Genomic DNA, 12,150 nt, shown 5'->3' on the forward strand with positions numbered 1-12,150 from the left:
CTCCATATTGTCAGCCATACTGTAGGTATGATACCTTCATTTATTTTAATAATACTGGATTTGTCTTTATAAACATTCCCTCTAATTATTAGGCATCACATAAAAAGTAAGAATGTTAAAGAGATGACAGAAGGGATCATTTTGAATGGTAATTTAGGAACTTCTTGGTATCAGAAAACAGACACATAGAACCCTTTTTATATCAACAATGCCCCCATGAAGTAGAGCAAAAAGTGAGTATTTCGTGAGGTTGATAAGACGAAACAGCAAAGTTTACACTGGCCCGACACTCACTGCCTTCATAAAACATTTTACTTAAAAAACATTCTATAAACAAAGACATACCAACAAGTTATATTATTTTTTATTCATGTTAGAATTTCTATCAGTGTTTGAACATTAATATTTAGAGAGTTTGTACATTTTTGCCTTCCAAGGTTTAAAATGAGAACCACACTAGGTCACAAATGGTGACTAGTACACATTTCACAATTGCATGAATATCCACTCGATCTCACTCTCTTAACACTGTTAAACATTTCCTTTCTTGCTGTACTTTACAATGAAAAGTGTGCCCCACTCATGTCTCAGCAAAGTTCCAGACATTATGGATTCATCACATATAAATTCTTTAAAAATATACTTCTGTCAAAGACTTGATGACTACTATGTACACTACAAAAATAAATTTTCATATAAATAAATTATATGGCATACTTTTATCTTTGTAATTGAAATGACACAAACCCATTTCCACCAAAATTGGCAGACAATGAGACCCAGTTTGAATATTTATTTCCTTTAAACTCCTTACACTAAAACCTACTATGAGACCTTAATGAAAATGTTATATACTCTGAACTATTTAACATTAGTAAGCACTCTATACAAATAAAAATTCTGTTCAAAAGTAAAACACAGCTGTAATAGTGTTTCCAATAGAAATAAAAATCCCTGCATTTTTTTTTTTGTTATAAACTGGCATGACAAATACTGTAGGAAAACATTCTTATGATACAAAATTATAAATATCAGCAAAGATTTCTTTTAAAAAATTAAAACATCCAAATGAACAAACAAGACAGACAAAATAAAACTATTTTAAAAGGAGAGAGAGATTCTAGTTGCCTGCCAGCCCCATGTTCCCCCTTTGCCAATGTGACTAGGGGAGAGTTCTACGCTGTGCAGAGGGCAGGGGCCGGGCAAGCTGTCATGCACCACACGAGTTGGGCTCAGGAAAGGAGCAAGGGCACGCCACGAGCCAGAGGGAAGCAGACCTCGGAATTCGAATCCTCTCTCTCCTGAACGCAGGACATCTACGTTTTCTGAGCAGAGCTGGGTGTTAGGTAGACAGTGTGGCTACGGAGGCACCAAACAGTAGCAGAGGGGCCGGTGGGGCCCCGGCATATTATCACACCTGGCGCCCACAGGTGGCTTCCAAGTAGCATCTTACAGTTCTGTTACGCGGTTAGGGTCTGAGGTCACTGCACTGCTGGGTACTGCTGGGGGCCCCCACTGCCTTTCCATTAAGACTTTCCATGTAAAACGGGAGGGCGCGGCGGGAGCTGCCATTTGTGCGCTCCTGTAGTAGCTCAGTCTGGGAGCCACGTGCCTCCTCGACACGCTGCTCTCTGGCAAAGAGCTGAGGAAGACCAAGCCTCAGCGCAAGACGACAGAATCGATACAGAAGCAAATCTTTAAAAGTAATGCCTGGTTGAGAAATCTGCCTCCATACCCATTCTTCAGCAGAGTGTGCGCCCCACGTATCCTCCTGCTGGTCGATAAATGTCACATTGAAAGACCACTAACAATGCGAGAGTAAGAAACAACTTACTTAGGAAGTGTGCACCATAACGTTAACATAAACACACCGAGAAGGATCCTTCTAAAGCTCGTATCCTACAGAACGTCTGACCCCGTATCACCTTATCAAATGCTCGCTATTTATTTTTAAAGATGCAAACAGATCCAGAAAGCCCCAACCCACTGTGCAATTTAGGAGGAAAGGGAATTTAAATGGTAGAGACTCAAAACATCACCTCTAGGTTTACTGTGGGTCCAGAATGAACAGGTTTTTCTACCTTTAGCAGGGGCATTAACTCAAAAACATTTTTAATCCACTTACATTTTCCTGTGTGTGTGTGTGTGTGTGTGTGTGTGTGTGTGTGTCTCATGAGAGGTACCATGAAGGCTGCAGAGTACGCTCATGCCCGGCTGAGGCTCACCACTAGGCATGCTCTCCAGTTCTTGAACTATAATGACGGTGAACAGATGTCAGCCCTAGACCCCGAGGTTCCCACGTGCACCACAAAGATCCGTGTGAAGGAACTTAGCTCCTCTGAGGCTCGAGCTGGGGTGTCTGGATGGCAGCAATGATCTTAAGAGATGCCCTCGACTTGAAGTGAGTCTGGCAAAAGCGTAAGGTGATGTTTAGGGCAGGGCTAGCCCCCCGCCAGCACTAGGCAATAAAGGTATCTTGACTCTCCCAGCCTGACTAGGGCAGAGCCCACTAAAGGTTACAGACAGTGAAAGAAACAAAAAAAGGAAAAAAAAAAAAATCACAGTACAGTACATTGGGAAATCACACACATGTTCACACACAGCCAAACAGGAGTATCGCATCCAACTACACCTAGAAGCCACCGGGGTTAACGTGCTTTCTTCATATCTGCTCATTAAACAATAACAAAATTATCACGCATAGCGTGTTTGAAAGTTAACAGTAACATTTCATACTACCACAGGGTTGTGATATGCAAATTTAAAATATTTTAAACAGAAACCTTTACAAAATAATCCTATTATATAAGCAATATTTGCATAGAATTATACAGGTAAATTATACAATATTTAAGCAGCAGCAACATATGCTGGAATTTAAGACTAAGTTAAGCTTGGTTGTGGCACCGAGACCAATGTACAAACAGGGTGGGGCCTTGCCACAGCTGCCCCACCACCCACCCCGGGCCGGGAGTGGAGAAGCCCCAGACCACACTACTTTACACCATCCCTACACCATCCCTTCGTATTTACAGATGTGTACACCTCTTAAATATTTATAGAAATATTTCACAAAATAATACAATCGGTTACAGTAACAGGAACTGCAATCCTGGTGCAGTCATCGCTCTAACTCCAAGCAGTTCTCTTCGAGCGGTTCTGGGGGTCGGGGATTCCAATCTTTGGCCTCTGCTTCAGATTTTACTCACCCTTTAAAAGAAAAAAAGGGAAGTCAAACTAAGTAACAGGTCCATGAGCCCATATTTTCGAAACACACTAACAGGCAGAGGGAATGTATGCATGAGAAATAAGGATGGTGGGGGCGTGGTGAGGGCAGGCGGGGTCTCTAGGGGCTGAGCAGGATCCTTGCCTTGACCTAGAGACTGGTGACATGGGTGTGTTCACTTTGTACCCACTCACTGAGCTGTACGTTTATCGTACATACCTGTAGGGCACTTTAATAAAGATTGAAAAGTAGGTGCAAGGTGCAGCTAGCTGTTGGCATCTTTAAAGTCGCTCTAACCCTCAACAGGCTAACGGTGTGGGAGGGACCCAATTTGGGACAAGACTGGTTCCCCAATGATGACAGAGCTTAGACATGGCAGCCTTGCCTTGGGGATCAGAGGTCACTCGTGTTCGGTTTGGGACATACTGATGCCAGGGGGCTCCAAGCCCCAGAAACCCCAAGGAGCTTTGCTCTGTGTCCCTCGGGTCTCACACACCTCAGTTGGAGCCGCTGCCCCGGGGCCTTTCCTCACATTCGACGTCCTGCAGCTCAATGACCTCCACCTTGGAATCCCTCCTCTCGCACCGGACGTTAAAAGGCACATGGGGGTCCTCGAACAGCCCGGGGTCCGTCTGGGGGTAGTCCTCATAGCCGGGGCACAGTCCTCCTCGGGGGTTCCGCCCGGCCCCAGGGATGGGTGGGGGGTGCACAGCAACAGTCACAGATGCCGAGGCCGTCACAGTGGTGATGGGCTGGCAGTAGCTGGGCATGGAGCTGCCCATGGCAGTGAACACTGGGTGCCGCGGGTGGTGAGAGCGGGCTCCCCGGGGGCCCACACGGTCCCTATTGCTAGGGCCAGAATGCCCTTCAGTAGAAATTTCGAAAGCGTCTCTGCGCGGTCTGTAGGGGGGCGGCCGCAGGCCTTCCCTGGCAGGTTCCCTCTGGGGCTGCTGGCCTGGCCGTCCGGGTGGCAGGGACCCTGAGTCCGGGTGGGGCTGCTGTCGAGAGTTCGAGGGCGGGTGATGTCTGGCTTCTGGATGGACCACCTGCAGAGGGTGAGGGCAGGTTAAAGCAGGCTGGGTGCTAACCCCAGGGTGGGCATCACCCCCGCCACTCCCAGCCCTCCCTTATTGGCTCCAGTTCCCGCCTGGCCACCCACACACAGCTCTTCTTAACCAAGAGCTCAATCGACCCCACAAACGGCTGGGAGAGGCCCTGGGAGCCAACAGGGGCTCCACTCACAAAAGAAAAACCCGTTCTCTTAAAACCTCCACGACGTGGCGGAGGAGGGCCTTATTTGGGCCCTTTGTCTAGGTTTTCACCAACATAGCTGGCTGGGCACATGGCTGCTGCCCACAAATGCAGGGCTGTGGTTGGAGAGGATCAGAGCTGCCTCCCTCCCACAGTCCACCACCCCTGCTGCTCAGGAGGGTCAGCTCCTGAGCTCCTCTCCTCAAACTGCTGAGCATCCGGCCCTGGCTCAGCCAGATGCCAGACGCTGGCACGAACCGTCTACGCCTATGCTGTTGAATACGGCAGCCATTAGGGACATATAAATATTTACATTTAAATTAACTAAAATTCAAAATTCATCTTCTCGGCCTCGCTCGCCACACTGCAAGCGCCCGACAGCCACACGTGGCTACAGACAGCATCTGCACCGCTGCAGAGTTCTACGGGAGAGCGCTGCTCCCTCTGGCTGTTAGGAATCTGGTTTCTGGGTCTCTATACAAAGAGTGGAGCAACACAGTGGCCACATCAATCAAAAGGACCGTGACCAACTTCAAAGTCGTTCAGCTTGTACCTATTTTTAGGCTCCCGCTGAACAAAACCAGATTCACAATGCAGCTCGGCAGGCATCACCCCGGGAGGTAAGCGGAGGAAAATTTAGGTTATTTGGTTGCTCCCTCTCTCTTTCATGGAAGGCCCGCTCCGGCTGGGGGCTGGAATACCCATTTCCTGGAGGGACAGCAGGAGGCCCTGGGCTGGGGGAATCTGAGCCTTAGAACCTTGCTTGGGTTTTGTGTGCTGTGCTCTAGGACTGGGGAGCAACATGAGGAGAGGGCGCATCTGGGGCCTTGGGCAGGGGCTGCCAAGCTCGGGCCTTTCCTGAATGACCGAACGGCTAAACTCCTCAGCCACCTAGAACACAGACCTGGAGCCACAAAGGCTTCTGGCAAAGTCTTAGACAATAATAATGGAAATAATTTTGTACCAAGGGCAACTAAAGGTAATAAAAATGAGAGAATATTATCACTTCTGCTAGCAATAAAACCCCGCTCCACTTTAAAAAGTATTATTCTAAAATGATATGCAGCTTTAAAAAAAAAAAAAAGAGGCAGGGTCTGCTTTACCTCTGGCCCTTCAGCTCAAACTGTGCCGAGGGCGAGGCCGAAGAAGTGTGCCACGGCCGTGTGCTTCCTGTTACTGGCTCTGCCCTTTGTGACCCATGTGAGATCCCACTATACGAAACTGATACTTGTATAGTTAAAGAAGTCAAATACTGGCCATTCCACATGATTCACCCAACCTCTACTTTGCTTCCACGTCCTGCCGCCCAGAGCAGGGAGGGGCTGCCCCCGAGGCTGACTTACTGTGGAGCGGGCGAAGACAGGGTTTTCTGTGGCTTCCACAATCACTTGGTGGGCAGGGCCCCGGGTGCCCTGCTGGGCCTCGTACTGCCGAAGCTCCTCGCTGATGCCCGACACGGTCGTTTGAGAACTGTACTCTGAGTCAGAGGAATCAGACCCGTTGTTCGCATGACTGGGGGGCACCGCAAAGCGGACCACGCTGGGGGGCGGCTCAGGGGAAGGGGTGGGCAGCCGGTTCAGCCCGCTGGCTGGAGATACCTGTTTAAGAGGATTCCATATTAAAAGTGCGATCATCCATTTACCTGTTGGCCACACTTAAAGTTCAAAGAACAGTATTGTTCAGGGGTCTCTGCCCTCCCCCCACCACAAGCTGTATTCCCCTCCCCCTCTGCCACCCGAGGGGGACTCAGAAGCCTGACAGCTGGAGGAAAGAACTGCCCTCTGCTCTCACCCTGGAGAGGCAGGCGGGCCCTTTACACTCTTGTTCGAGCCCCATATTTATCTTGAGTGGAAACTGCTTCATTGGTACAGACCTCTAGGACTGAGGCTGACGATCACTTGGTTTAAAAAAACAAAATAAAGAACCAGGACTACAGCCCCAAAACTATTACACTGAAGAGAAAAAAGTGATAGTGATCGAGATGTTTACTGAAAAAATAAATCATCAGGAATGCAAATACACCTAAAATATCTAAATTAAGAGTGACACCAGGAAAAACAGCATTCAGGAGGCCTGTGGCCTGCACACTCCACCCGGCCCAGTTGCTGACCTCAGGATATGGTCCGAAGAAGGACAACAGGACTGGAAGCAAAACCAGCCCGTTGAGGACACCCAGGATTGTCAGGATGGCCAGGACAGCAAAGAAATACCTTGAAGACAAAAGGGAAACAGAAACATTCACTGTGGCAAAAATAAATTAAGCTACCATTCACGTGCCCAAATATTAGTGTGTCATAAGCCAAAAATTAGCAAGACCCATGCCGGTGAAAAGGCTGTTACAAAACTGAGGTTCAAATACAGCACAGGATTAGATTTTTTTTTTTTACCGTATGATTTTGCGGGCTGCACTGCACAACCCAAAGTGTTCGTTCATGAAGGGAGGAAAAAATTAGTTTGGTAATTTGCTGAAATCGCATGGCATGTAATGTTATTTATGGATATATTACACAAACATAAAAATATGGAATGTGAACTGAATGGCTGAGCAGACTGAAAGCACAAATACAATGCAGAGAGGCCCCGTCCATGAAAACCCAGTAGAAGCAAACGAATGAAGTGAAGGGTGTAGAATTTAAACAATTTAGCCCAGGAGGAAAAGCAGCCCACTTGTGCAGCAGCTAATCCACTGTGAAATGCCTCTGCTTCCTGGAGCGGAATCTCCACGACTCCAGCGAGCAGGTAAGGCTTTCCCTGGGCTTTCATTAATCACGGCTTTCTGTCTAGAATTCGGTGAGTTCCAGTTTAACCAAACAGCTCCAACTGCAACCTTTTTGAGAACACAGGAACCAGCTTTCTGCAAAGAGAATGCTGCCCATTCTGTGGTTGCTGGGGCGTCTGTGGGGGAGGGGAGGGCGGGCCACAGGGATGGGGCTGCTCTGTGGCCACTCTTTTGTTGAACAATTTAGCATCTCTGAATGCTCTTGTTTTGCGTCAGCCAATTCAAACATAAAGGCTGCAGCAGCCTGAAGAAGAGGGGAGCATACAAGTGGCCTTGCTTTCCCACAACCGAGGGCTAAGGCCTGGGATCGTTCATGAATATCAAGGTAAACCTGTCAGCCAGGGACGGACACCCCCACACGGGGAGGGGCAGGCGCCACGAAAGCCTGTGTTTCTGTAACTAACGATTTCTAGGGCGATTTTTCTGGGTTGGGGGGAGAGCCCAGGATGTTCTGGGACAAGGGAGGGCAAGTATCTCTCTGTTAATGGTCCTCTTGATCATAAAACAGAACAGGCACCAAACTCTGCCTTTTCTATATATGTTTCGACATTAGATGAAAGGAGAGAGAATCCCTATAAAAATACAAATACCTCGCAGCTATTGTAAACACTAGAGGCTTCTGAGCTGCATTAGTAAAAGCCGAGCAGCCGGCGTCCGGCTCTCATGTAAACTGCGGGAGCTTTAGGCAGAGCACACATCAGCAGCAGCCTTAAGACATTTGCATCCCATCCATCTAACTGCAGAATAAACAGACCCATTGGATTTCTGACGCTTAGTGTACACAACGTCTGCTCATCTAGTCGACCCCAGCGAGGGCTTTATCAGGTTAACCCATCCAGTTCTAGAAAGGGGGAAGCCCTTTTAAGTGCTTGAAACAAGAACTCTGCTCTCTCTGGGAGAGAAGCAGCCAGGGTTCGAGGAGAGAACTGGGATTCTGCCCTCCACCCAGGGTCCCAGCTGGCTGCTCGGATTCAGGTTAAGTTTCCTCTGCGTGGCTCACTTGACATCCCTCATAAGACAGTTAGATCCTCTGAAATCCTGCCATACCCTGCGTTTCCTGGGGTTTTGAATTGCTTGTGAACTCGTCTCTCCCGTAAGTTACATGGAGGGAGACAGGGTCCATATTACTTGCTGTTGTGTGAAATGGCACTTATGAGGTGCCAAATAAGAAATCACACAGGCGAAATTCTTTTGACATAGGGCTTTTTATATCATAAACAATGACTAAAGCCTAAATAAATAAATGCATGTGAAGAAAATAAAGGAAAAGTCAACTTCAGAGCTTAAAACAAAACCCAGACCAAAACCTTATTTTAGTTTAGGCATATATCTGTCTGGTATCGGCAAACAAGAATGTACTGATTGGCTTGTTAAACTAGATCAACAGTCTGTGTCCCCGACACCAGCAGCATGGGCATCACCTGGGAGCTGGCTGGAAATGCAGTCTTCCCACCATCCCACCCCCAGCGAAATCCGATCTGCGTTTACAGAGAGCCTCGGCCTAGTCCTAAGCACATCAGTTTGAGAAGTGCGGTCTGCACTGTAATGGCTATTTCACCTCTTCACTCACCCTGCACCAAAATGACAGTGAGCAACCGTCTGGCTCTTCCTCTAGGAAGGCCAACACTCCAAGATGCTGAACCGCCCGATGGGATGGGTATGCCCCATACCAGTGGGTTGATGTTTTTTCCGTAATAAACTGGCTAAAACCGAAAACTCTTTTCTTTGTACTTGAAAACGAAAGGTCTATCAAAGACACAAAGACACACACACAAACGGAAAAGCCTGTTTGGATTCTCTCTCCAGATTCCTGAAGCATGGAAAACAATCCAGCCATTTCTCACATTTGGTTCTACTCCTGGATCACTGTTTATTTACTGATACTCCTGCCTTCCTTCCTCTCCACCGAGCAAAAGTGTCACCTCCACAAACAGCTGCTTCACAGAGTAGCAGAGGCTGTTCAGACAAGTAAATGGTCTTGCCCTGCTGTTCTCAAATTCTTTGCAAAAGAAAAACTTGCTTTCCTTTTATTACTTCACAAAGTCACATTCTCCATTAAATTCACCAGAAACTCCTGGCCTTGAGGTCCAAAGAGAAGTATCCAAGCTAGGCTTGGAATTCCAAAACTTGACACCAACGTCGCATGTTAAACGTATCCTCAATCATAGTGGAAACTTGAATCTGAAATCTGAGCACATTCTCTTCACTTCTTAAATGAATAAAATCTAGGTGACAATTTTAGGTATTTGTATGTTTTCCTTGATACTTGAAGGAGAAGTGAAGGTCAAATTCAGTCAATTGCTGGGAACCACAGTCATCTGTTTCTGTATGTTTCTAACTTGGACTACCAATAAATGGAGTACTGGGTGATCTTTCGGCCTGAAGCTGTGGAGCTGCTAGCCCCAAACCCTCCATCTTTTCTCCCCTAGGATGGCCCTAGTGGAGAGCTTGTCTTTATACCTCTCGGCATATCTCTGAGCTAATAAACTCAAAAGGAAGTGGAGTCACAGATTGTGCTGTAATCAAAATGTGCTGTATACCTTAAATATATGTGGTTTTTGTCAACTTATACCTCAATAAAGATGGGGGGAAGTGAGGCACAATGAAGAAGAAATGCTGTAATCTACCACATACAGAAGGAAATAAGCTACAGAGCTCACATGAGCAAGTAATAACAACCTTTAAAACTTGCCTTCTCTCTTACTCCTGCTTACCTGACGATGAAATCAAACTCTGATCCTGCAAGCATCAGTACTCCCAGCAGAGTGGAAACAGCCCCGTCGAGCACGGGCGCAAACATGTGCTCCAGGGCGAGCACGGCCCTGCGGTTCTTATCGCCAATGGCTGTGAGAAAGGCCTGTGCAACGAGAAGAGGGAAGGCGATCAGAGTCCCAGACTTGACTTGGTCAGTGGTCAGCTTCGTCTTAAATTCTGCAAGCTGCTGCAACCTGCCTCTACAGAGCCTCTCAGGTCCTCCTGTTCAGCTCTTGGGATGTTTAATTGGGGTTACTCAACTAGCTAAATCTGAGTTTACATTAAAATGACCTGTTCATGATATTGGGTCATATTTGGTGTTGATGTAAATCTTGAATAATAACAAAGAAAGACTGAAAGCATATTTACCTGAAATTAAAAACCAAACCAAAACTATACAAAAATGAGCCAAATGCTCCTTTTTTACTGCTGAGCCAAACTCCCTTTGGTTGAGTTTTCTTCCCCAACCAAATTCTCTCACACCATTCGCAGGGAAGATACCCAGTTGCGAAAAGTGACAGCATTTAGCCTGATTTTTGGATGGTCATGATCTTAATTCTGAATGGGCTTAACTCTGTGTCACATGCAACCAGATGCTAAATACTTCCTCACAATTCTGCTGAGGTTAGAATTTTGTCCCAGTGTTCATACTAATGTGCTTGTAGTACATCTAAACACCACGGAGGCATCACAAGAAAAACACAGGATTGTAAACTCGAATTAATCCTGTTCTGGCCACATGTGGACATCTCTCTCTCCTCTCTGTATTCTCCAAAGCTCTTCTAGATCAAGAATGCTGTTTCACGAAAAGGCAATTTTACAAAGTCCCAGCATATCAGACTGTTAGCTTCAGATGGCTGGCCTGAGTGTATGTCCCAGGACTGATTAAATGTGGGTCAGTTCTTGTCACACCCTGCCTGGCCCTACAGAGGGAGCCCAACAGGATAGGCTGGGCCGGGAACAAGTCCTCTCCTCCCCTGAAAGTTCAAGCTGTTCTCGGATGTGCTGAGAAGAGGGGCTAGGAGGCTCTGAGGGCTGCGGCTCCTTACAAACCCAGGCCTACACCACACTGCAGGGTGCTCATGGCTGTCGGTCACGCACCCTGTGCAGGGACAGGAAGGAAACTTTCCTTCATGATTCAAGAAACAAAAGTGCACCACGGTGTGCTATGAGTCTTCATACCCCTCTCCTACATGGGTTCTACACAGACATAGTCAGGAGACTTCAGGGCCCACCTACTGCCTTTTTCTCTTGGGAGGAAAGACTGAGTTGCCTGGAACCTGTGACTTTGTGCTGTCACTGGACCATGAGGCCATAAGGGTCAGGTTGGTTTAGCCTCTCACAGTCAATGTCTGACCCCGAATAGTGAAGGGACAGGAACCCAGAGTCCTTGGAGACATCCACGGAAGAAGAAAGCGCTTCACCAGCAGCAGTAACTGCCCACTTTAAAGAGACGTCCACACGCAGGATGGGGCAAGAACGCCGTGCCCTATGTGTAGACAGTCTCTTGATGGAGACCTGGGCGCAAAGCAGGGGCTTCTGCTCACAAAGCCCAGGTGGCTCTTGATACTCCTTGAATTCTCGGCATTAAATCTCGAGTGAGCAGCAGAGACATTCCTTCCCTGTGTACTCAACTCTGGTCTGGGTGCTCGTGCTCATGCCACCTCCTGGCAGAGACCTGGCTGCCCCGGGCATGAAGCCTGAGGCACACATTTCCATCCAAGACCCTGTTAGGATAGATCTGCCCATGTTTGCAGGGCAAGCTCCCAAAATCTCAGCCACATCAGAATAAAATGCCCTGTGAATTCTCAGTTCACATGCAATGTTCTCTCCATTTGGAAGAAATGGTGTTAGAATTGTGTGTTTCTAAGCTCTAGGCTGTTGGGCCCTTCTCTCCCTCCTCCCAGTTGAGTGGAGACAGTGACTTGGGCAGGCTCAAAATTTAAAGAATACAGTTTCTGAATTATCAGCTTTTTTCACTATATATGGAGATAAAAATCGGGTCAACTTGACAAAACAAACCTTCTAAACCACACAAGCACACACTCTTTTAAGATGCATGAAAGTGGCCCTGAGCGACTCCCGCGGAGGACTGCGGCAGGTACAGGGTGGAGGCAGGTGCACAGACATGCATGTGCCG

The 12,150-nt window shown here is 47.4% G+C and overlaps 1 protein-coding gene across 4 annotated transcripts in view; it reads right to left on the reverse strand.

The window, feature by feature from the left end:
• Nucleotides 1–342: 342 nt before the first annotated feature.
• Nucleotides 343–12,150, reverse strand: part of PTCH1 (patched 1) — a 68,775-nt gene continuing 56,967 nt past the window's right edge. For all 4 annotated transcript variants that reach the window (XM_081150540.1, XM_081150537.1, XM_081150538.1 and 1 more), the window contains 5 exons: nt 9,971–10,113; nt 6,588–6,687; nt 5,821–6,075; nt 3,723–4,272; nt 343–3,210 (listed from right to left, as the gene is read on the reverse strand). In XM_081150540.1, coding sequence (XP_081006666.1) covers nt 3,724–4,272; nt 5,821–6,075; nt 6,588–6,687; nt 9,971–10,113 — 1,047 coding nt within the window. In that variant the 3' untranslated portion in view covers nt 343–3,210; nt 3,723. The remainder of the gene's footprint in view (nt 3,211–3,722; nt 4,273–5,820; nt 6,076–6,587; nt 6,688–9,970; nt 10,114–12,150) is intronic.

Source organism: Miniopterus schreibersii (assembly GCF_964146895.1).
Source record: "Miniopterus schreibersii genome assembly, chromosome: 11".
In the NCBI taxonomy this organism is placed as follows: domain Eukaryota; kingdom Metazoa; phylum Chordata; class Mammalia; order Chiroptera; family Miniopteridae; genus Miniopterus; species Miniopterus schreibersii.